General features: G+C 45.8%; 1 protein-coding gene across 2 annotated transcripts; it reads left to right on the plus strand.

Moving 5' to 3' along the window:
* KRCC1 (lysine rich coiled-coil 1) lies at positions 1–25,312 on the plus strand. Of its 2 annotated transcripts, none has more exons than XM_069977227.1 (7): positions 1–265; positions 18,592–18,698; positions 19,054–19,155; positions 20,380–20,563; positions 21,182–21,439; positions 23,269–23,362; positions 23,975–25,312. In XM_069977227.1, the coding sequence occupies exons 1-7, from the start codon at positions 136–138 to the stop codon at positions 24,729–24,731; spliced, it is 1,632 nt and encodes a 543-aa protein (XP_069833328.1). In that variant the 5' UTR covers positions 1–135; the 3' UTR covers positions 24,732–25,312. The 2 variants fall into 2 exon arrangements, with proteins under 2 accessions (XP_069833328.1, XP_069833329.1); XM_069977228.1 differs by having other exon boundaries at positions 21,221–21,439.
* Positions 25,313–26,418: the final 1,106 nt, after the last annotated feature.

The raw sequence follows: 26,418 nt of genomic DNA on the forward strand, positions 1-26,418 counted from the left end.
CCCGCCGGGAAATGCCTAGATAACCGTCCGTAGGAGCGTGCGCCCGCGTCATGCGTGACGTAGTTGTCCACACCCCGGTGCGGTCAGTCCCTTGGAGGGTGGGGGAAGTAGGAGAGCTCACAGAGTGCCTATAACATGGCGTCGGAGGGTGCGATCATCCCGCAGCTAGTGGAGAGTGTAACACAGAGCAGCACTTGTAGCGTGCCCATGGCGGGGGGGGACATTAGTAGTAGTGCCCACACCACCACCATCCCCTGCCAGACAGGTGAGTGTGAGTGACCCCGCCAGGGACAGGCCCCGCACACCACGGAGGAGGGCTGGGGGCCTACTGCGGGGGCTCCGGCCTCACCTCCCGCACTGGGACTCGGCCTCCGGGGGGCTTCTCTCTACCAGGACACGGCTGGGGCATTCTGGAACTTGTAGTGATTAGGAGAGGGCTACAGGGGTGACCAGGCTGAGGTGTCCGGGCCGGCAGGGAGGACACGGGGAACCTGAGGGAAGTGGGAAACCAAGATGGCCTATAATAGTCTTCTCTGTCTTGTATGTGGCCAGGAGGGACATGCAGTCATGTGACCCAGGCCCCTGTTTAGTGATCACATGACCTTTATAGTTGTGTGACCCAGTCCACTGGCTCTAGTGGTCACATGACCTACAGCAATGGTTGTGTGACCCAGTCCACTAGCTCTAGTGATCACATGATCTACAGTGATAGTTGTGTGACCCAGTCCACTGGCTCTAGTGGTCACATGACCTATAGCAATGGTTGTGTGAGCCAGTCCACTGGCTCTAGTGGTCTCATGGCCTATAGTGATAGTTGTGTGACCCGGGCCACTGGCTCTAGTGGTCACATGGCCTATAGCGATGGTTGTGTGACCCAGTCTACTGGCTCTAGTGGTCACATGGCCTATAGTGATAGTTGTGTGACCCAGGCCACTGGCTCTAGCTATAGTGATCACATGACCCAGTCCACTTAGCTATTATAGTGTGATCTAGTCCTCTGCCTCTAGACATCAGTCATGCGACCTAGTCCATTGGCTCTAGATATAGCAGGTCATGGGGACTAGTCCGGTGACTATAGCTGTGGGGTATTTTGCGCTCTACACAATGGCCAAGGTATATCCAACTGTGTAAAATAGAAGCTGGTGTATACTGTTCACAGTAACCAATCACTGCTCAGGTTTTAAGCTCTGGTAATTTTACAGCTGAGCAGTGATTGGTTCCTCTTGGTGGTTTACAGCAGTTTCTGTTTGGCACACTTTGGTAAATCTGGGTCATGTGACTTGGTCCACTGACTAGCTATTGTGGTGGCGGAGTCAGGCTTGGCTATAGTAGTTGTGGTCTAGTCTGGTGGCTCTAACTATAGTGGTTGTGTGACATCACTATGGCTGTTCTTCATTGCAGATCTCATGTCACTTTACTGGTGGACATAATGTTACTGTAGGTGACACCTCACCATGTTTATAAGCATAGGTTGTTGGTACAAAAATACCATCTAGTCTGCCCTTCTATTATTTCCTTTATATTCTTATCATATGTTAAAATAGATATGTTTATTTCAGGGAGTTTTACATTCACTTACTAAGGATTTACAAACCACATGAGGAGGGTTAGAAGGACTTGGGGTACGTTCACACTCTGGAATCCGCGCGGATTCCACAGTGTGAACGTACCCTAAAGTAGAAGTATATAAGGAGACGTCTTGGTTTTTAACTTTGCCCTTAAAGGGGTTATCCAGCGCTACAAAAACATGGCCACTTCCCCCTACTCTTGTCTCCAGATTGGGTGTGGTTTTGAAACTCCGTTCCAGTGAAGTAAATGGAGCTTAAAGGGGTTATCCAGTGCTACAAAAACATGGCCACTTTTCACCCTACTGTTGTCTCCAGTTCAGGCGCAGTTTGCAATTCATCTCCATTTACTTCAATGGAACTGAGTTTTAAAACCCCACCCAATCTGGAGACAACAGTAGGGGGAAAGTGTCCATGTTTTTGTAGTGCTGGATAACCCCTTTAATTGCAAACCACACCTGAACTGGAGACAACAGTAGTTGGAAAAGTGGCCATGTTTTTGTAGCGCTGGATAACCCCTTTAAAGGGAACCAATCTGCCCAATCGGCTGATATGGTTCCCTGAACTGCTGTATACTGCTCCTGCAGCAGCCGTGGCACGTACCGGCCATGGCTGCATCAGGAGCTATATACCCGTAAAAAGGCCTTTAATCCCCCGGGCGTGTGACAGGCAGAGACGGAGAGGTAGTCATCTGGGCGGCTCTCCGCTTGTATCTAGTCACCGCACTCTGCCTGTCAGCGCGCTCGGAGTGGATGATTAAAAGGCAGCGAGGTCCCCACTGGGCTTTCTGCCTGTCAATCATCCCTCAGAGCACGCTGATTGGCAGAGCGCAGAAAGCCGCCCAAATGACTACCTCCCCGCCGCTGCCTGTCACGCGCCCAGGGGATTAAAGTCCTTTTTCTGGGTATACAGCTCCTGCTGCAGCCACGGCCGGTACGTGCCATGGCTGCTGCAGGAGCTGTATACAGCAGTTCAGGGGACCATATCAGCCCAATTGGGCTGATTGGTTCCCTTTTAATGGGGTTATCTATGGCTACAAAAACATGGCCACTTTCATCCAGAGACAGAACGACTGTTCTCTTCAGTTTGGGTGGGTTTTTGTTCCATTGAAGTGAATGTTACAAACCTCACCTGACCTGAAGACAAGTGCTGCTGTCCCTGGAAGAAATTGCCCATTTGGCCGAAGAAGTTGAATGCAGCCCTAGTTTTTTGCAGGACTCTCTTGGGCTGCATCCTGCTTCTTCAGCTACCGGTAATCAAATGCCAAACACTCAGGCCTGGACAGACCAAAGTATGCTCGAGTTGCACTCATCTCTAGTCTTGAACAATCGCATTAAAAAATGTGCAAGGATGGGATCTTAAAGGGAACCTGTCACAAAGCTGATAACCTGATTATTGTGCGGACTCCATATCTACAGCTGCCTGATCTACGATGGGCAGACATCAGCTTTGTCACAGGTACCCTTTAATAGTAAGTGACAACAGGGAATCTGAAAATACATGAGACAACCCCCAGCGATGGTGGGTGATCCTCCTCTCAGAGCAGAGTTACTGTTGCCTCAGTCTGAAGCCCTATTCACACATGTATTATGGACACAACTACCAGCCCAGCTGTGGGTGTAATGACCCAAACTGATGACCTTATAGATCAGTCTGATGCTTTCAGTTCGAGTCACTAGACTTACGGTCAGGTTAGGAATTGTGTTCATGTTATTGTAATTTTTAGTAACTTTTTACTTGTAAGTTACTGACTGCACAGGGCTTCACTCTTGAGACCTGCTTGATACAGCTGGGGGAGTGTGCAGCAGTGCCCTCCATTCCCTTTCCAGCAGGGACATCTTTCATAGACTTCCCCCAGCTGTATCTGTGAGTCGCAGCAGGTCTCAGGAGTAACACCCGATGCAATCAGTAACTTATGCCATAGGTTACTGGACATAGCTAATGCTTTTAGATAGATGATCAATAAACCAGAAGCCCATCCTGCTATTGAACAACATTGCACAGTTACAAATCCAAGAAGTTTTTTCTGTATGTGTTCCTTATCGTCAGCTATAGGTTTTCTCCATTCACACCTAGAGCTGGCTGCTCCTTTGCATCTGTATTTGCTTACCTTTGCTCCATAGTTTTGATTAGAGGCGATTGTATCGCTCATCTAAACGAAACCAAGCGCTTTGTTCGATCAGCACTCCGCTAATCAAGCGGCCGGCCTTTCAATGCTGTTCCACTCCACCTGGGGTGCCGGGAAATAGCTGGATCCAATCCTGGGAAAAGTTTCCCAGGATGGAATCCAGCTTTTCCCTGGCACCCAGGGTAGGGCGATAACAGGCCGGCGGCTTGTTGAGCGGAGCGCAGATCAAACAAAGTGCTTTGGTCATCTCTAGTTTATATGGCATTTCATGGACTCCAATAATGCTGGTTTACACAGACAGATTTATCTGACAGATTTTTGAAGCCAAAGCCAGGAATGGATTTCAAAAGAGGAGAAATCTCAGTCTTTTCTTTATGACCTGTTCTCTGTTTATAGTCTGTTCCTGGCTTTGGCTTAAAAAAATCTGTCAAATAAATCTGTCTGTGTAAACGGACCCTAAGCTGAGCCCATAGTATGGGTGCAATACCCCAAGGTTCAGCTGAACTGAATTTAGATTGCTTAGTTTATATTGTGATCTGAGTTTGCTTCAGTTAGTTGAGCCACAGGATACCTATATGTTCACTTCTATATGGATGCTTAGAGGAGCTCACACGGTAGAGGATACTTTACTGATCGTTGAGGAGTCTAACTGCTGACCCCCCCCCCCTCCCTCCATAACAAGGTCTGTTCGGCAGGTGATGCAGTTATTGTCCAAAAAAAATACTTTTACGGTGTCTTCACACCTACCGGATCCACTGTGGATTTCACGCTGTGGATTCGCAGCGAGATCCACTGTGGATCCAGTGCCATTCATGCCTATTAGGGCACATACTCGCAGTGCGATTGACATCCTGCTGTAAGTATGTGAGTATAACCGCCTGCAGCCGAGAGCACACAGTACCTGCTCGGCGCCGCGGCAGCATGTGAGGCTCCCGGCTTTGGTCCCGCTCAGCCAATCAGTGCTGCCGTGAACTGATTGGCTGAGTAGCAGCGGGGGGTTAACTCACATACAGTGGGATGTCAATCGCACTGCGAGTATGTGCGCTCATAGGCATGAAAGGCACTGGATCCACAGTGGATCTCGCTGCGAATCCACAGCATGAAATCTGCAGCGGATTCAGTAGGTGTGAAGGTACCCTAAAAGTTGTTTTTTAGGGCAATAACTGCATCACCTGCCAAACAGACCCCAGGACAGATCTTGGATTAAAAGCAGCTATCTGAAGGTGCAAGTGGTTTGGGGTGGGACAGATTGTGGGTACAGAGTCACTTTAAAACTGGTATGAAGGAAAAGTGCAAGGTTGCCCATAGTAACCAATCACATGGGTTTTGTAAACCTTAAGGGTCCATTTACAAAGAAAGATTATCTGCCAAAGATTTGAAGCCAAAGCCCAGAATGGATTTGAAAAGAGGAGTAACCTCAGGCTTTCCTTTATGACCTGATCTCTCTTTATAGTCTGCTTCTGGCTTTGGCGTCAAATCTTTGGCAGATAATCTGTCAGATAATCTTTCTGTGTAAATGGACCCTAAAGGAGTTATCCAGATTTAGCAAAACATGGCCGCTTTCTTCCAGAAACAGCACCTCTCTTGTCCTCAGTTTGGGGTTTTGCAGCTCAGTTCCATTGAAGTGAATAGAGCTGACTTGTAATATCACACACATCCTGAGGGCTGGTGGCGTTGTTACTGCAAGAAATTAGCTGTTTTATTCTTAATCCTTTATATCCCCCTTTTATAGAATATTTTTTAAAGAGAAAAGCAACCAACAAAACAGTCTCCACTGATGCCCCCAAATTTTTGGGGGCATCAGTGGAGACTCTTGATTGAGTACTTCATTGGAATTTTTTTCACTGTTCTCCTTGAGTTCAGTGATTACTGTGTTTTGTTGGTCGATTTGCTATTACCCCAACTAGCCAGAATCCTGCACCACACTGACGAGGGGCAAAAAACCCGAAACGGCTGTCTGTGGATGGAAGCCTGCCTTGGCAAGCCCTTGTCATGATCGCAATACTCGCACCTTGAGTTAGACATTGATAAAAAGGGGCCACCCTGGTGTTTCCCTATTTTTGTTCCAATACTCGCAACCGAGTGGGACTTAAGGGGCTATTTATCAGGGTGGTGTGGTGCTCTCCCTATCATAGAGGCACCCCGTGGCAACAGGCTAGAGATATCTGGCTATCCCGTGTTTTGAGACTCGCAACCGAGGCGCCACGGACTCCTGTTTTGCATATTTAAAGAGAAAAGCAGACAAAAAAAGGGAACATGTCCATTTTTCCTGTGCCCCAGTGTTCATGCATATTCCCCATTGTTATTTGCTCAGTGCAGGAGAAGTAAAGCAGAGCATGTACAGATATATTCAGTGACTTGTGTAGCTTTATACTGTGCAGTGTTGTTCTTCCAGAGATGGGGACGTGCACCATAGTTTTGTACATAAACCCTTTACACATTAGTGGTGTTATCTAACAGGTTCATCCCCAGTGACCCAGTATACCCAGTTTCTGATGATCTCCAGTAACATAGGTGGAATACAGGCCGCCATAAAACAGTGTGGCCTGATGGAGGGGATGTGGATAGCACATGGCTCCTCACTCTTAGTGCATCATTTAGGACAGTAGTCTCCACATAAAACTTTTTCCATCTACAATACCAGAAAGCAATGACTCTTGGGTTTTCCTCCTCTTCTCTCAGATTTTTAATAATTATTCTTAGTCTAAGGGTACAAACACACACAGTGTATACGCAGCAGATTTGATGCTGTGTTCAGTTATTTAGATCTAATCTGCTGCAGTAAATACGCAGCGTATATGCAGTGTGTGTTTGTACCCTTAAGCTGGGTTCACACTGCGCTTTTGCAGTCCTTTTTTATCAGTTTTATAAAAAAAAAAAAATGTATTTATGTTCATCAGTTTTAATGATTTTTTTCCCACTGATTTCCATTATAAAAAAAAGGATCAAAACACGTTTGTTTTTCTTTAGCAAACACAAAAACATGGTCGAGCACATTTTTATAATGGAAGTCAATGGAAAAACTGATCAAAATGGGTGCACACAAATACATCCTTTTTTTTTTTTTTTCTTTTTTTTTCTTGCATAAAACAAAGTGTGAACCCAATTCTCAGTTTGGGTGGGTGTTTTGCACCTCAGTTCCACAGAAATAAGTAGACCTGAATTGTAATACCACACACAACCTGTGTCCAGGGTTGGCGCTGTTTTCTAATCCTGGGAACCGTCCCCAGTACCTTATACCTGCTGTGCCTAGCTCTCCAATGCTGTGCCCATCAGTCTGCAGTGGGACATCATTTTGAAATATTTCATTTTTTTGCTCCCAGTAACTAGACCCTGGGACAGAGCTGCAGCGGCATGTACACATGACTTCCATCCTCCCTCCCTGGTCACTCACTCTTGTTAAGTAACCTGAACACTGAGCACTTGATGGAAAGGTCAGTGTTCGTGCTACCAATCGAGTGTGAGTGGCTGGGAAAGGGGTAAAACCGTGTGACTACATGCCGCTGCAGCTTTTAGAAACTGACACCCGACAGGAGACTGCCAGGCACGGCATTGGAGAGCTGTGCACAGTAGTTGTAAGGTACTGGGGCTGATTCACATTACACCAGGGAGGTAACCAGTTCCCTTTAAGAAGCTTGAGGAAAGAAAACATCTCTTTATTAAAGGGGTACTCCAGAGGAAAAATAAATAATTTCAAATCAACTGGTGTCAGAAAGTTATACAGATTTGTAATTTACTTCTAGTTAAAATACTCAAGTCTTCCAGTACATCAGCTGCTGTATGTCCTGCAGGAAGTGATATATTCTTTTCAATGTAACACAATGCTCTTTGCTGCCACCTCTGTCCATGACAGGAACTGTCCAGAGCAGTACAAAATCTCCATAGAAAGCCTCTCCTGCTCTGGACAGTTCCTGCAGGACATACAGCGGCTGGAAGACTTGAGATTTTTAAATAGAAGTAATTACAAATCCATATAACTTTCTGACACCAGTGGATGTCAAAGCACTTGAGACCTGTTGACCTGTCAGTAGATGTTATTAGAAGGGATAGGTGGCTCCTGGGCTCACAGTTCCTCCTAGAGTTGTTCTCTGATTGAGGAATCTTCATATCTCCCAGGTCAGTCATTAGAAGCCTCTCACGCACGTTGCAATGATCTGAGAATGCGGAGATGTTAAGATCCCCACATCAGAACCTGAAAGGACGTAACACTCTGAGAATCACCCTGGTCCCTTAATTCTAGCACAGACCCCTCAGTGATATCTTCTGACATGTCTAATAATATTTAAAGGTGAACCTTCCCTTTCGGAGGGATCATCTTTTATGTATAAGGACTAGAGATGAGCAAACTTCGAGCATGCTCGAGTCTATCCGAACCCGAACCTTCGGCATTTGATTAGCGGTGGCTGCTGAAGTTGGATAAAGCCCTAAGGCTATGTGGATATTCATGGATATAGTCATTGGCTGTATCCATGTTTTCCAGACAACCTTAGAGCTTTATCCAAGTTCAGCAGCCCCCGCTAATCAAATGCCGATCGTTCGGGCTCGGATGGACTCGAACCTGAACCTGGTTCGCTCGTCTCTAATAAGGACGTTATAAGACATCTAGAATGTGTGCTTACAGCCTTGACGTTTCCAGTATGAGCAGCCAGAGAGATTTCAGCTCCCCTTAGGCCTCCCTGTTAGCCCCTTAGCAGAGACTATTAGTAATTCCCTGTTATATTAGTGTCGGCTCCTAGGAGAACATTTATCTATCTTATCCCTTGATGTTTTATTACCTTATTACTTACATTGACCTCCAAGTCAATAAGAATAATAATTCCTGGTCTTCTAAATCAGAAGACTGGACCCAGAGTGGTTTTGGTGCCCCCTCTGGTCATGAGTCGGGGGGCTTCTGGACCCAGTGAGGTTATCAGGGTCTACATATGATGGGAATAAATGTTCCAGGAGTGTGGGTTTACATGCTGGGAATAGTGCCCTCTCTAGGTCCCTGCAGTATATACCCATATATTACCGTGTGTGCAGTATACCTCTGGGAGATCTACCACGTGTAAGTAGGTTTATAATATAGAGCCGATTCACTGATGTCACTGGAATAAGTAAGTAACAGGACGTTTCCTGATCTTCATTGCCTATAAGGTGTTTATAACACAGTAGGATACACCGGCACATGTGGGGGAGATGCCCTCACAGCACCATGCACCCATGGGATCACATCTGGCTGGAGTTAGACAACTACAATACAGAGGAGCAGCATGGACACCTGTTCTAACATGCTGGCTGCTCCTATCGGTTGTCTTGGCTGTGATGTAGTGGCCATCTTGGACATCACCTTTACAGCCAATGTGGTTCTGTAGCTCCAGCCTGAAGACCCTGACTTTCGAGAGTCTTCAGCCCAAGTAATAAAGACCCTATGCCATAAGGGTACTCCACTGTCTCATATATGATGTGGTTAGGGAGCCCTTTGGATCTACTTTATGATTTGGGTCTGGGGAGCCCCCTCCGTCACATCTATATATGTTGTCATAAAGTGATTATCCCACTCTGAGTTTAGGGTGTGACATCATTTTATATTGATGTTTGCTTTGCTTGTAATGATGTCATACAGAGGACTTATGTAGCCCAGTCAGCTCATATATGGAAGCGGTCTCTGCCTGACTTCTAATAAAAAGATAGATTATTGACATTTAGATATTGAGATTTTTGCCTTTTCTCTTTGATGACATATATATATTATAATGTTACTGTGCAATCCCCACCTGATGTGATCCTCACTAGCCAATCATCTCAGTGAGGAACAAAGATCCACTGACGTTAATGGCAGCCAGGTGAGCAGTAAAGGGGACCATTCACTCTAAATACCATTTGAGGCATCAGTAGGGTTTCCAACGCTATGGTATGAGGTGTCTGGAGGTGGAGTTCCCCTTTTAATGCTCTATTCTCTCCAATTTGACCAGAGCTAAGATTGCATTTAAAGTGTATCTGTCATTAAAAAAAAAGACATGTCAAAGGTTTTTATTGGTTGGGGTCTGAGTGTTTGTACCGTGACTGATCAGGGTAATGAGCAGGTGCTTTACTGCGCGCTTCTCTTCCTGCTCTGTGTCTTATTTGCCTCTCTTGTCATGTCACATGGAGCCAGGAGAGACTTTTCCAGGTTTCTGCTGTCGACCAATCACAGTCTGAACACTCAGACCCCAACCAATAAAACATTTGGCTGTGTCTATGATATATCAAGTGTTTTGGGAGCTTTTGGTGACAGTACCCATTTAAATGTGACAAATCCTGATTCAGAGCCTCTAAATAGTATTGACATTTATTCTCAATATTAGATCATTGGGGGGGGGGGGGTCCATTTCCTAGCACTTGCCCACTGATCAGCTGTTAGATTCAGTGCGTACATTGACTCATACTTGTGGTTTCCATACAACTAGTAGCAGTTTTGGCCGTATCAGGTGAATAGTATAGATGGGTCTTGGATACAGTTTTTGCCCCACGTCATCCAATAAATTTTTTCCTTGGAAAAGTTCCACTTGAGTCCTGCATGTGGCACTTGTGAGTCTCTAGTGGGGTCATCAGTCTTCAATGCAAACATATATGGCCATGTTGTGCCCAGACCTCCATTGTTTGCTAGAACAAGTTGGGGGAGCACTTGCCCATCATCTTCTTCTTGCAGGAAATAGGTCCACTTTCTTTTATATAGAATACACCTGCAGTGATGAGCCAGCAGAAGAGTAGATGCTTCTCACCATTGATTTTAGGGATCTGCAGGGATCTTTTACACCTGGACCACCACAGTGACTCTTAACAAAAGTTGTTGGTAAGAGTGCTTAAAAAATTGCCCCCATATAGTCAGAGCTTTATGCTAGAGATGGTTCCCATATTCAGTGCTTCCAGTATTGATTATCTGCCAAAGTTTTTCCTATGTATAGTGCCTTGGCCAGAGAATACTTCTTTATGTAGTTTTCCTACAATAGTATCTTCCAACACAGTGCCCCAACCAGAGAACATCCATACCCAGTGCCTTAGGCTGAGTGCCGCCATACCTAGTGCCCCAAATAGAGTATCTCCATACCCAGTCCCTTAGCCAAAGTTCCTTTATCCTTCATTACCTAGTGCCCCAACCATAAAACATCCCTACCCCTGATACCTAGCTCCCTCAACTAGAGTATCTCCATGCCCAGATATCTTGTTCCTAGTGCCTAAGCCAGACTGTTCCTTCATACCCATTTCTATAGCAAGTGAACTGTGTCATTCATATTGCCCAAGCCAGTATGCTCATAGTACTTTGCTCTGACCAATGAGTATCTTAAGGCCCCCATACATTTAAGACTTTTGACGGCCGTATTCGCCGCTCCCATGGCTTTCCTGGCTGTCCACCGACAGATGATGTTGGTGGAGATAAGGGTTGAGTGTAACCCCCCCTCTCCCTTTGGGGAGATAAGCCAAGGTGAGAGCTCTCTGGCTTCAGCTTACCTGCCCCTCCCCATAGAGAACGCAACTATGCTCAGCAGTGCCAAACATTCCTGTGTATGGGGAGGATGGAAGCTGACTGGGAGCTCAGCCATCAGTTATTGAAGGTGTATGGCCAGCTTTACAGTATCTTTACAGAGCCCCAGCCAGATACTACCTCCATTCATATTACATTAGTCATAGGGGGAGGTTTATCAAACTGCTGTAAAGAAGAATTGGCTCAGTCGCCCCTAGCAACCAATCAGATTCCACTTTTCATTCTTCACAGCTTCTTTAAAAAATGAAAGGTGGAATCTGATTGGTTGCTAGGGGCAACTGAGACAGTTCTACTTTACACCAGTTTGATAAATCCTCCCCCCTTAGAGTTTTTCCATACCTTACACACAGTGCCTTAGCCAGAGTGCCACCATCCCCAGGCCCTCATACCCCTTATGCAGTGTCCTAGCCAGAGTGCCACCATCCTGTGCCTCATACCCTACACACAGTACCCTAGCCAAAGAGTGCCACCATCCCCAGTGCCTCATACCCTACACACAGTACCCTAGCCAAAGAGTGCCACCATCCTGTGCCTCATACCCTACACACAGTGCCCTAGCCAAAGAGTGCCACCATCCTGTGCCTCATACCCTACACACAGTGCCCTAGCCAAAGAGTGCCACTATCCTGTGCCTCATACCCTACACACAGTGCCCTAGCCAAAGAGTGCCACCATCCTGTGCCTCATACCCTACACACAGTGCCCTAGCCAAAGAGTGCCACCATCCCCAGTTTCTCATACCCTACACACAGTGCCCTAGCCAAAGAGTGCCACCATCCTGTGCCTCATACCCTACGCACAGTGCCCTAGCCAAGGAGCGCCACCATCCCTGACCCTTATATACCTTACACACAGTGCCCTAGCCAAAGAGTGCCACCATCCCCAGTTTCTCATACCCTACATACAGTGCCCTAGCCAAAGAGTGCCACCATCCTGTGCCTCATACCCTACACACAGTGCCCTAGCCAAAGAGTGCCACCATCCTGTGCCTCATACCCTACACACAGTGCCCTAGCCAAAGAGTGCCACCATCCTGTGCCTCATACCCTACACACAGTGCCCTAGCCAAAGAGTGCCACCATCCTGTGCCTCATACCCTACACACAGTGCCCTAGCCAAAGAGTGCCACCATCCTGTGCCTCATACCCTACACACAGTGCCCTAGCCAAAGAGTGCCACCATCCTGTGCCTCATACCCTACACACAGTGCCCTAGCCAAAGAGTACCACCATCCCCAGTGCCTCATACCCTACACACAGTGCCCTAGCCAAAGAGTACCACCATCCCCAGTGCCTCATACCCTACACACAATGCCCTAGCCAATGAGTGCCACCATCCTGTGCCTCATACCCTACACACAGTGCCCTAGCCAAAGAGTGCCACCATCCTGTGCCTCATACCCTACACACAGTGCCCTATCCAAAGAGTGCCACCATCCTGTGCCTCATACCCTACACACAGTGCCCTAGCCAAAGAGTGCCACCATCCTGTGCCTCATACCCTACACACAGTGCCCTAGCCAAAGAGTGCCACCATCCTGTGCCTCATACCCTACACACAATGCCCTAGCCAAAGAGTGCCACCATCCTGTGCCTCATACCCTACACACAGTGCCCTAGCCAAAGAGTGCCACCATCCCCAGTTTCTCATACCCTACACACAGTGCCCTAGCCAAAGAGTGCCACCATCCTGTGCCTCATACCCTACGCACAGTGCCCTAGCCAAAGAGTGCCACCATCCTGTGCCTCATACCCTACACACAGTATCGTAGCCAAAGAGTGCCACCATCCCCAGTTTCTCATACCCTACACACAGTGCCCTAGCCAAAGAGTGCCACCATCTCCAGTGCCTCATACCCTATACACAGTGCCCTAGCCAAGGAGCGCCACCATCCCTGACCCTTATATACCTTACACACAGTGCCCTAGCCAGAGTGCTATCCGCTGTCTCTCATACTTCATGCACCCACACTCAGTGCCCTAGCCAATGAGTGCCACCATTCTTAGTTACCTGAATTATAGAGATTACATTAACCCACCCCTGCACCTTTCCATTTTTTTTTTCTTCAAAAACAATGTTTTCCAGTATAAAGCTAATTTTTCGTATTTGGGAGGAAAAAAGGGGATATAGTATGTTATAGTGAGAGGGACCAGCCAAAACTCATGCTAAAGCAGAATGCAGACTGGTTGCCCTGCTGCACCATTTAGCCAAGTTCTGCATTGCATGCTTTCTATGTTAGCTCCCACAACCCAAAAATACCAGGTGACCTGTTGGAGTCAAAATTCCTTCGGGTCGAATGCAGTCCTGTTTGTAGCAATAGAAATATAAAAGAGATCAAACATACAGCCCTAAATAAAAGCTTCCAAAACCTCTAGGGGATGGTCAGACCCCTCCTATAGTATAAAATGGGCAAAGTGCAAATAATGGTATCACTTATCAGGAATAGATGGGGATACAACTACCAAAAAGTCCAAGAATCCCAAATAGAAACCAAAAATCCAGCAGTAAAAACCTTATGATGATCTATCCACACGCCACCGACGAGCTGCGGTGCTGGAACTAAACACAGTTGGGTGTTGCTGAAAGTCCCAGCTGCATACATTTGTAGTGGTGAAACCTGGTTACTGCAAAGTGGCTCCCATTCACTTCAATTGCAGTTGCGGTACCTCTTGTTGACAGGACATCAGTGGGTTTTCCCTGGTTAATCCCTTTAAAGGGGTTGTCCTTGAAGCAGAAAAGGTCATACCTGTTCTGATTCCTGGTCGTCTTGGAAGAGACGGCGAGACCAGGCTGCCTCACAGGTAAGAACTGGAGCACCAGGGAGCAGAACAGACTTCTTATGCTCCCAGGCCTCTGTAGCCATAATAAAGTGATGGACCCACCTCAGGATAGACAGTCAGTTTTTAAAGGGGTATTCTGACTTAAACTTTAAGATGGCCATGTACTTGGCTCTCTTTGGTCGCTCTATAAAGACGTCCATTTTAAAAGTAAGAGCTTTGGGGCAGGGGGGATAGGGGCAGTGGTAGGACTCCCTGTGATCTCACACTTATACCTTATCCTATAGATAGAGGATAAGTTAAAGTTAAAATAACCCTTTAAATTAGCAGTGAAGTCTCTCTTCACACCATGTTTATGGCCTCCGTGTAAGGTGAATCTGTCGTTTGTAATTCACGTTCCAAACTGCTGAGACTGTTACCTGTTACGTCAAGGAGACACAGGGTACCTTTTATATATCCATCTGTGCTTCCATAACATCAAAATGCTTTTATTATCTCGTGTAAAGTGTCCCGAAAAGCACCTAAAAGCTGGAAATCCTCCTCACTCCCCTTCCTATCCCTGTTCCTGCTTGCTTGATTGACAGCACCCAGCATTAGGCCCTAATTCCAAATCTCGCACCTGTGTACAATTTGTATGGACAGTGCAGGAATCTGGCAGCATGAATAGGGGTGGGAGGGGGAGCAAGGAGACATTACAGCCCAAAGCACTGCAGGGATTGCCATCAGAATAAGTGTTTTTCTGCCATATAAAAGCACAGATAGAAATCTTAATGGTACCATGTGTCTCCGTCAAATAGTGGCAGCAGTTTGGAGCGTTAACTTTATATTTACACCATTGTATAGAATAGTGCAGTGTACTACACTCTTCCATGCTTTTTTCTGAAACCCTTGTGTATACCTGCCAGCCAGAGGACTAAAAGACACAGTTTTGGCTTTGCTAGGTTTATGTTACCCTATGGATGTGTTCCACATCTATTTTGAGGGTTCTCTGTAGTGTAAACATAACCCTGGGAAGTGATCACACAGTCGCATTGTTTGTAAACATTCTGCAGCCACCACGCTTGGGTTCGGAGGGACCTGAGCATGCTTGGGTTGAGCAGTCTGGTTGCTTATGTCACAGAAGCTATAACTGCACTATTGTAGGTTCAGGTGGCAATGTTTTTGGCCGTGTCCTGAATAAACAGATGGTGCAGACGTGTGCTGATCAAACATAGAGGCCGTCTACCTGTGCCATGTGTCACCGGGACCTCTCCACATCAGCCTGTGGGGCCTTGCCAGTTATATCATCTGTGACTCAGATAAGCAAAAACCATCACTACACAATCACACACTGGTGTGCTGAATCTCCTTTCTATGTATTAAGAAGGTAAACCACTACCTGCTACCACAATTATTAAAGGGAATCAGTCTGATTGTGCTCATATGGTTCCCATGTCCATCATCCCTGCACTGCACGCTGACAGGCAGAGAGCAGAGACTAGTTGCCGCCCCTCTCCCCACCCAGATGACTAGTTGCCACCCTTCGTCCGGCCTCACGCAGTGGAATAAAACATCTTTTTCCCATTTGTAGAGTATTTACCGGTAATGTATGAGGACAAGAGTGGTGCTGTTTCTGGCGGAAGGTAGGCCTACAAACTACATGTACAAAGAATCCCCCTATATTACTTCCCTGTACCACCTAGGTCTAGTCTATAATATGTGAATAGACTCGTATCCCATAGTAGTCAAATGGATTACACAACGTTTATTCAGCTGAATATGCAGCCATGTAATAACCACAGGTTCCCCAGAGCTTCTCTATTTGTCGCCCCAGATGGTTTGGTGAATCCCCAGTTCTACAGTCTCCTGTCACATGATGTGTTTAGTTGTGAACTGTGGCTATATCCAGTAGATGGATGTTGGCTGTCTGCGCCGGTTTGACATCTAATATGAATTGGACACCTCTGATAGCAGGTGTTGGGAAAGGATCGAGTGGCCCCATTTCAGCTGCCCAATCCTTCTGCTCTGGAGGTGTTGTCGGCAGCGGCTTATAGAGCAGAGGGTACAAGTGTATGGCTAGTGTAGAGGATTAGTTGTCAGCTAAGTGTTTGGTGATGACTATCCTTAGGACTGCAAGGTACACGCTGAAATTACACTCCAGTAAACCCCTTTACCTTTCTTAACCCCAATGAGAAAGAGAAATCCCACGTTGTGGATATAGTACTACCCTGTCCCTATCATACAGCTTCTTGATTGAGAAGCAGTACGTGTGCCTAGACTTTAACTACCAATATGTCATAGGGGCATGTCAGAAGTCATGGTCAGTGGGGGTCTGGCTGCTGGTACAAAGGGATAGAAGTGCTTGGCTGAGACCTATGTTCCTTGATTCTGCTAAGTTTCCCCCATGGGGTATGGATGCCAAAACTGTCTCCTAAAGATACATGGAGACTGTCATGGCATCCGTACAGTTGTCCTTCCAAGGAACAGAACACTCAGTCAAACGCTCCTGTTTCGAGCAATTGGTTGGGGTCTCAGCTGAACACACCACTGACCATGTCTTTAGGACATGTCAGAAGTTGCATGAAAGTCTAGGTGCACTTTGATAGGGCTATGTCACCAAGACAATCCCTGTCCACTCCTTAGCCAGAACAGAAAGCGGATCACATCATATAATGTAACTTTTTTTAATTGGTGGATAAGCAAGTGTGTATTACTGTGGTGAGGGTTTCTACCAAGATGCATTGGATGTGTGACACCTATCACGGTGCGGTAGGGCTCCGTCACTGCGTGGTTGGGCTCCGTCACTGCATGATTGGGCTCTGACACTGCGTGGTAGTGCTCCATGTGCTGTAAGTAGAGGTGACATGCACACAGCTCTGCTCTTTTAGACATATGAAGCTCATGTATATGACACTGACTTTTTCTGCTGTTTTTGCCTGTGCCTTCAGACATTGTTTCCTTGCCATGTCAAACAACTAGTTATAATACGACTGCTGTCTCTTAGCTGATATACAGTATTGCTGCAGCGTTCTCTGTATACAGCGTCTATGTCACCTGGGGAGCAGTAAATCTCTAGGCGGCAAACATAATAAAGCTATATACCAGCTGTTTACTGAATGGCACCTGAGACTGCAACCAGCCTATTAGCCTCGGGTGTCTTCAGGTGAATTTATCCCCTGCAGAGTGTATGTCTCTGTATGAGGTGTATGCCGAAAGCTTTAGGGCTGTTGTATCTTACTGAAAACTACAAGACTATGTTCACATGGCGTATATTTCCCCAGAGGAAAAAAAACGTGCTGCAAAATACTGACAGTAGCCTTGGATCTGTGCAGGGTATATTGACGCCATATGAGTATGTTTTCTTCTGACGATCACTAAGGATCACATGGACTATAATTGGCCCTATTACACCAAATGATTATGGCCGTACTTGGCAGATTACCGGCTCCCCGCAGACCCCAGCTCCTCTCGCTCATCGTCTAAGCGTGGAATAGGCAGTGAGCCAGGAATGATGAGGAAGCGAGCGCCAACCTGAGAGGTCGGTGCTCGCTTCCTCTTCTGAATCATAAACCAAAAGAGAGGATAGAGGAGGGGGAACCGAACCCACCCCACTAACCAACCATGCAGGACCAAAAATCACAAAGTTTATATATCATGTATCTTTATTTGTATATATAAAAATATATTACGAAACAAAATTTAAAACATGTTTTTACATGGTAAAGGAACTGACACATGAACAGATCCCCAGAACAATGGTGGTGATAGAAAATATAGAACAGTAAATGTACAAAATACAGAGATAATAAGTTAATTTACTCAAACGGAGCACTGGGCATTGGGCATGTAGCAAACAACATTAAAGCATAGTGCTTAGTAAAGTGCATACAAAGTGCTACCCATATGTCCTTAATGCAACGACCACCATACCACTCACCCGACGCGCGTTTCGCGTACTTGCTTTATCGAGGGTGATGTCACAAGTGGTAGGCTTTCCTCATTTATATCATGGTCAACCAATCCCTAACTTACCCCACATGTGTTGTGTATAACCATCTCAATGTCATCTCATCTCTTCTGAATCATGCAGTGTAATACGGCCGTAACTCCGCTGTTATAGACTATACTTATCTTATAGGGTTAACCAGAAGGAATTATACCATTCCATGGGGCAGCCATTCAGATGATATCTGTCAGTGTAAGGGTCATCTAAACTTATAACAAATGTTTCTCATGATTGCTTGACCAGGGGTCTCTTAGAGGAGAACTGGGGTCTAATATTTGTTCTTCAGTTATAGAAGAATAGTGCTAGTTTCTTATTAGAAGGGAGCAGTGTATTGTGGGAGCTGATAACTGTCAGGTCACATGTCTGACAACAGGGAGAGGTAAACTGTTGTCTGTTTCCTAGGGCAACCAAAAAACATAGGCTGGATAAAAGTCTTCATAGAAACATGGTTAAAAGAGATTAAAGGTCCTCAGGCTGTGTGTGTAACAACTCAGCTCCATTTACTTCAATAGAACTGAGCTGGAAAACCCCACACCCTAACTGAGGACAGGAGAGGTTCCTGGAAACATGGATATGATGTATTTTCTCAATCCTTTGGTAATTTGCTAATTATTTTCTTTTTTTTTTCACAGAAATTGTGTTGGATGAAAAAACCAAAAAGGAGCTATTTACAGACACCTTCTGCAGGGTGTGCGGAGCGGTCCTACAGTTTGAAGCTCACAGAAATGCACATTATGAGGTATGGCATAGGCTTCATGTTCCCAGCTGTTCTAAGCTATAAAACAAACTGGAAATACAGCAACATGCAAAAGTGTGCGCTCCAGCTCTCCTCCGCTACTCCATACTAACAGGGGGAGCTACACTTGCACTGTTGTAGATCTCCTCCAGGAAACTGCATCCAACCTTTTATTGACTTGTATAAATGACTAAGAGCACTTGATATTTGAGACTTTGTTAGATCCACGACACTGGTGTTGATATGGGGGTCAATTCACTTAAGTATAGTCTTGATTAAAACCTTAGAGCGAGACTTACAACGTCATGAATTATTTTTCATACATTAAAATGACATTCTTTTTCTTTTCTCCCCACAGGGTAAAAGGCATGCTCAGAAAGTGCGGCTGTATTTCCTGAAACAAGAGCTGGAAGAATTGTCATACAAGAAGAAACAGAAAATGGATCATGTTGATTTACATGTAAGTTTTCCCTATAGGCTTTTGCCATTAGCTTGATATTCCATCATTCCTGTCGCCCTATTGACACTGAAATCATTAATAAAAGGGGTATTGTGGACGGGACACCCTTTTTTGGCAGTGGCCAGGAAGTGGATGGGTGAGAACAGTTACTTACCTCCCTGGCTCCTGCGCTGCCGGCTACATTTCGCTGCTTCAGTGGACAGATGCTTCCTGGTCTTGAGATGTGGCGCCGCAGACGCACTCAGCCATTTGTAGACAGAGGCGGGACACTGATACAGCCGCTGAATTTCTCAGCGGGTGGGCAGCGTCATGTCTCAAGACCAGGAAGCAGCCACCCACCAGTGAAGCGGAGCCAGGGAGGTAAGTGGATGTAACTGTTTTCACCCACCCCCTCCTTGAGCATTGCCAAAAAAGAATCCCAGCCCTGTAATGAGACAGCTTGGAAAGCCATTTGGCTTTTACAACAATAAGTAAAGGCATGACTGATTGGTTTTATGTTCAATAAGTCTTACTATAGATAAAGGATATGTACTCTTCCCCCCCCCCCCCCTAGTAAGAAGATGAGCAAATGCATGTGTAATCACATTCTGCATAAGGACGTTTGTCAGCCCCATGACTTAAATGTTTGTGCCATCTGCATTTAGTATATTTAGCTTTGGTGATGATGGGAAGATATGTGTATGTAGACGTAGACACATAGAAGATGCTGTACATCTCGGGCTGTGACTGTAGTGTAATGTTTGGCCACTAAAACGTTTCTCATAGAGAACTTCGGTCAAACCCCAACTCTCAGCATTTGATCACCGGTAGCTAAAGTTGGATGCCGCCTTAAGGCTGCCTGGAAAATATAGACACAGCCATAGGATGTATCCATGGTTCGCGGGACTCCCTAGGGCTGCATCCAACTTCTTTAGCCACCGGTAATCAAATGCTGAGCGTTTAAATTTAGACAATCCTGAACATACTTAATGTTTGCTCATCTCTAGTTTCACAAGAATTGTTATTCTTTTGTACAATATTGCCTGAAGGTGCCCGTTATTGTAAAGTGCTGGGTGGCATTTTTATAATATGCCAGGTCCTTACTTTAAGTAGATACATGGGGTATCTACTACTAATACCTTGCTCATATTGTCTCTGCTTTATATATTATTACAACAAAAGGATGCAACAGTTTGGCGACCTCCCTCATGATACTTTGCATATAACCCTATCATATATTTTTAGGTGGAGAAAGGCTTATCTTCAGACAAGAATAAGTTCTGCAGCCTCTGCAACATGGTGTTCAGCTCTCCGGTGGTCGCCCAGTCACATTACATTGGAAAGATTCATGCCAAGAAGCTGAAGCAGATGAGTGGAGAACAGAACGATTGGTCAATGGGCCCTGAAGAGAATGCCCAGATAGAGACAGGTGAGGACATGTGTTTAGCTGCTGCAGGCACCATGGACATCTGCCAGGACTACTCACCAAGGGGCAGACATTGTTTTTTTTTTCTCCTTTCCTCTGACATCATGATGTGTAGCTAAATTGACCCTGTTATTAGCATCACTGATCCATTTACACAGCAAACCAGTGAGACCAGTCTGTCTACCCTGCTGAAGAGACTCGGGATTCCTCAACCTGGCACCTGCACTCTAAGTTTACTCTTTTCTCTATCTTTCCTAACCCTTTTTTTATAAGCTTCAGCACTTTCCTAAAGATATTGTCCACAATTAGAAAAACATAACTTATTTTAGAAACAGCGCCTCCCCATGGCTTGCGCTTAATATTGCAGCTCAGCTCCGTTTACAGCCATGTCTTTCTAATCTCGGCTAGCCCGTTTATGTCTCTTACAGTTTTTTGTTCTTGAGAATTATTAGACGTCACAATATATTTTTTGCCTATAAACTTCTATAAATTGTTATAAGAATATTTACCATGTATACTACTGGTTCTGCCTAGTCTATAGCTGGGGAGCACAACCTGTCTTGCCTTCACAGCTGTGGTGTCACCTGTTGTCTCAGCTGTTGCGTTTTCTCTCTTTTGCAGCTGTCGCTGATTCCAATGTCACATTGTCTCCTCTGACAGAGAAATCCAACCAGCAGGACGCCAGTGAAGATCCTTCCTGTATTGATAATGCAATTGACCTGAGTGACCCAAACAAGTACTGCAAGCTCTGCTGTGCCAGCTTCAACAAACCCCTGGTGGCCCAGCAGCACTACAACGGAAAAAAGCATGCCCGCAACGAAGCCCGCAGGAAAATGATGGAAGAGATGGGGCATACTGGGGTCCCAATGGACTCTGGGGGTAAGGAGAAGTAGAGTAGTCTGTAATGAATAGACGTTACATGTCGAGTGTATTTTCACACCACATATAAATAGTGACCTGTGCACTGACACACATTTAATGCAAATACACTAGGTCCTCCAAGAACCACTGTATCACTATAGCCATTCAAAGGACAGTCCATGCAAAACTAATGTTCTGCAATGCCTAATGCAGGGTCCATGAGGAGGAGCATAAAACAGGAATTCTCTTTGAATCCCTGTGTCTTTCTCCAATCCTCTTAGGTCTTGCACTAGACTTTAATGGGGTTATTAAAGAGACTCTGTCAGTAGGTTTCTGCTGTCCTATCTCAGGGTAGCTTTAACTAGTGACAGAGAAGCTGAACAGAATGATGTACTTACATTGTTCTGTGCAGCTGATGTGAAGCTATCCTCTTGAATAACCTGTACAATAAGTAGTCCTCTCCATTAAGTGCATGAGCCCAGTAGTCCTGGATATTCATGAGAAGCTGAAAACTCTGCCCACCAGCTGCTGACTGGCAGTTATCTATCTATGCTGTGTATAGGCAGTCATCTGTAAATCAGCAGCTGGAGGGCGGAGGGAGGGGTGTGGCAAGAATCCTATTCTCCTGCACATTAGGAAAACAGCTGAGCAGGATTCTGTAAGTAATACACCGATCTGTTCAGCATTTCTGTCATTATTTTATGCTGCCCTCATTTGAGGCGGCATAAACCTAGTGATAGATTTCCTTTAAAGGGGTTGTCCGGCGATAAAAAAATTATTTACAGAATAACACACATTACAAAGTTATACAACTTTGTAATGTATGTTATGTCTGTGAATGGCCCCCTTCCCCGTGTCCCACCACCCCCACCCGTGTACCCGGAAGTGTGGTGCGCTATACATTACCTGTCACGTGCCGACCACGGTCTCCGATCCTCAGCAGTGACGTCTTCTTCGGGAGGCCGGCGGATCTTCCCGAGTGCCGGCCGCCCTCTGCAGCGTCATCCGAAGCTCAGCCGCGATTTGCTGAGCATAACTGTGCTCAGCCAATCGCGGCTGATGACGTGGCCGCGTCATCAGCCGCTCAGCCGCGATTGGCTGAGCACAGTTATGCTCAGCCAATCGCGGCTGAGCTTCGGATGACGCTGCAGAGGGTGGCCGGCACTCGGGAAGATCCGCTGGCCTCCCGAAGAAGACGTCACTGCTGAGGATCGGAGACCGTGGACGACACGAGATGCGGTGAGTATAATGCACCACACTTCCGGGTATAGCGTGGGTGGGGGGAAACACGGGGAAGGGGGCCATTCACAGACATAACATATATTACAAAGTTGTATAACTTTGTAATGTGTGTTATTCTGTGAATAATTTTTTATCGCCGGACAACCCCTTTAAGGATTAGCAAGACATGGCTGCTTTTTGTCAGGAACAGCGCCACTCTTGTCCTTACTTTCTTTGCAGTATCGCAGTTCAGTTCCATTGAAATTATAGGGGTTATCCTTTAGTGGTTAGTTCCATTGAAGTGAATGGAATTTCATGGCAAACCACACCTGACCTGGAGACAAGAGTCTTGTTGTCTCCAGAAGAAAGTGGTCATGTTTTTCAAACGCTGGATAACCCCGTTAATGTAACCAAGTTGGAATACCTCACACAACCTGAGGACAAGGGTGCAGCTGTTTTTGGAAGAAGACAGCTCTGGATCAGTTGATCAGTTTTGCTTGGGATTGTTCCTTTACTTCAGTCATATGCATTTGGTGATTTTAGAGGGGTATTTAGAAATATATATTATTTAAAGATTAATTCTTTTTCTAGGCTTTATAGACTTAAGATCTTTCTCTTACCTGCAGGTGAAGGAATTTTTGTGTGTCCAATCTGCAATATTACGCTGACCTCTATAGAGATGTACCAGTCCCATATGCAAGGGAACAAGCACCAAATCAAGTAAGTAATAGTCATGAGGATTCACCCTAACACAGAACAGACTGTATGAGTGCTGCTTCATAATTTACCTATCCTGTACAAAGGTATAAAACCTTGTTAGAATGTCTATTGCTCAATCTGGGCGTGCACATGGGGTTCCAGGCTGTAGGCCTATTACTCTGTTATAGTTTAATGGAAACAACCTCCCTCCATATGATCGCCTATGTGATTCCTAACATTTTTGTTAATAACTCCATATACCAGAAATCACTCCCTACCCCAGAGAACAGCTCTGAAGTCTTGGCCACTAGGTGTCTCACTTTCCCGCAATCTGTTCACCACTGCATGTTAGGGGAAATCTGCGGGGGATGGTTGTACACTTGATGCAATGTACTGTTCCTTACATAGGGTGCGTTTACACAGAGAGATTTTTCTAACAGATCTTTGAGGCCAAAGCCAGGAACAGACTATACACAGGGAACAGGTCATAAAGACTGAGACTTCTCCTATTTTCAGATCTATTCCTAGCTTCGGCTTCAAAAATCTGTAAGATAAATCTGTCTGTGTAAACGCACCCCAAGATTACCTACAATGCGAGTTTCTTTATAATCATATACCATTTTGTTTCCTCAGAGAGACCATGGTGGCTAATGTGATGAGAATGACAAAGAAGTCATATGACTCCTTTCAAGACGAATTAGCGGATTATATAAAAGTACAGAAAGCAAGAGGGCTGGAGCCCAAAACTCAGTTCAGGCAAGACAAGGATCACTCTGATAGTTGTGAAGAAGAAACACCTGTGCCTGCACCCCCTCCCCCTCCTCCTCCTCCTCCTCCAAAAGCTAATCCTGGGGTCCCTTACAAATATCCTCCTCCTCACCCCATGCCATATCCTCCATATGGTCCACATCATCCACCTGATCCTAGATTGGCCGGCTGGGATAAGCCTTACTGGCCTCAAAAACCAATGCCGAAATTACCTAGCAAAACTATCCCGCACAGAAAACACCCTCGCTCCAGCCCAGACTCCAGCAGTGATTCCTCCTCCTCAGACGAAAGCAGCAGCTCCTACAAGAAGGAGAAAAGACACAAAAGAGAACACAGAAGCAAGGAGCGGAAACACCACAGCAGATCCAGGCGAGAAAACGGGAGCAGTGAGAGGAAAAAGCGGAAAGTAGAGGATTCAGACTCCGGGAAAGACGACGCTGGCGAGCGAGAGAAGAGAATCGATGACGGGACAGTGGACAAGTCAAAACACCGTAAAGACAAGAAGAAGAAGGAAGAGCAGCCTGCCGAGAAAGACAACAAGAAACACAAAAAGACAAAAAAGATTGTGGACCAAAGAACGGAAGAAGAGATGTTGTGGGATGAGTCCATACTAGGATTCTGAGAACTGGTTAACAATAAGGTTCTAAGGAAAACGTCCTTCAGAGAATCATGGGTCCAGGAAGATGGGGGTGAGATCAGGACATAAGATCTCATCGGAGTTCTCGAACTTTGGAGGAGGCCACTAAGAAGTAGCCACAGGCCTGGCGTCTATAGAGTACTATGCCGAATTGTCTCACATAGAGTTATTGTTCTAATTTATTTTTTAATTTTTTTTTTGTTTAACAAGTAAAGTCCAACTTTCAGGGCTCGATTCTTTTCCAAGAAATTATATTTCCGATACACATTGTTTAGGCTCAAATCTATCTTCTGCTGCTGCTACCACAAAGGGGATTTATACATGTGATCACGGGAGCGACTTTTTTCTACGAGTAAATCTAGAGCCGTCTACAGTTTGTCACTTTATTGAATTGGATTTTTTTTTTTATTTGCACATTATGGATTTCTCATGAGTTAGGGTTACATGGTTTAACTGGCTTTTTAATTCGGGTGGATTATGGATTTTGACCCTGTGGAATAATTATTGGAAAAAAAATTGTCCCAAATGGGGAATTTTCCTAAACTATAAAGTTATTTTATTTCTTTCGAATTGAAGTATTTTTTGGGGGATGATCCTTAAACTTTGGTTGCATTCTTTCTGTGTGGGCTTACAGTTTTTAGTTTATTGATTTAGCAAAAAGTCACTTTTGACCTTTACTGCACCTCAGTAAAGTTCCTGTCAAACTATTGTGATTAGTTTTAAAACATACCTCTCATTGTTTAAAAAAAAAAAAAACATTCACATGTGACAGGGTTTCACCTATCAGGAGAAATAACAGGGAACAGCTTCCCTTCCCCACATTCAGTCCTCTCCATCCAGTGGCTCCATTGACTTATAATGCAGCCACCTGGCCAGAGATCGCTGTGAGCCGGGGAGGGAAATGCAATACTTCTCCCGTCTTGTTCTCCTATCTGGTGGAGATCTCAAATTTATCAAACACTCACCTCCCCGGTTTCAGCGGCGGGTCCCGCATTGCGGAGCTCCGGTCCCCGGTTCCCGGCCGCTTCCTGGTGTCTGACGATACGTCTCAGGTCCGCTCAGAGGCGGGATCTGAGCGGACTTGAAACGGATCCCGCCTCCATCACTGACTGGCTGAGCAGACCTGAGACGTCACATCCTCCCCGGTCCCAGCAAACAAGTGCCCCCCCCCCCCCCGCTGGAGTACCCCTTTAAAGGAGAACTTGGCAGAAAGTAAAAATCCAGGGTGGTTGGGAACATAATAAAGAAGTCATACTTACCCGCCCCCACAGTGCCACCAGCTCAATCTCAGTCTCCGGTCATCTGTTTCTCAAGGCTTCCTGTGTTGTCACAACCCAGCAGCAACTTCCCGCTCTGCCAGTTAGTGACTAGAGAGGTGTCCTGCCTCAGTCACTGACCAGCTGAATGGGCATCTTTAAGCCAGGTCATGACGTTGCAGGACCAAGAGCTCCAGGAGGCTGGCGGCGGTCCATGATCAGTGACGCTGCGCTACGGGAAGGGGGGGGGGAGGGTTCGGGGAGGGGGGGGTTAGGTATGGCTTTATTATGTTCAACTTCTGACCTATTAATATACTGTGCTAATTTGTTTTTCAGTGTCCATAGACAGCTATGGGCCTATGTACATATTGTTAAGTATTCAGTAATTTTAGAAGAAAATATGGTGTGCGTTTGTA

Source organism: Dendropsophus ebraccatus, chromosome 7 (genome assembly GCF_027789765.1).
Source record: "Dendropsophus ebraccatus isolate aDenEbr1 chromosome 7, aDenEbr1.pat, whole genome shotgun sequence".
Lineage (NCBI taxonomy): Eukaryota > Metazoa > Chordata > Amphibia > Anura > Hylidae > Dendropsophus > Dendropsophus ebraccatus.

What these genes read in the sequence shown, in the direction of transcription:
- KRCC1 (XM_069977227.1), top strand. Translation starts at nt 136, where the DNA reads ATGGCGTCGGAGGGTGCGATCATCCCGCAGCTAGTGGAGAGTGTAACA. An exon ending in GAATGCCCAGATAGAGACAG is followed by an intron (nt 20,564 to 21,181) that starts GTGAGGACATGT and finishes TCTCTTTTGCAG; the next exon opens with CTGTCGCTGATTCCAATGTC. An exon ending in GGTCCCAATGGACTCTGGGG is followed by an intron (nt 21,440 to 23,268) that starts GTAAGGAGAAGT and finishes TCTTACCTGCAG; the next exon opens with GTGAAGGAATTTTTGTGTGT.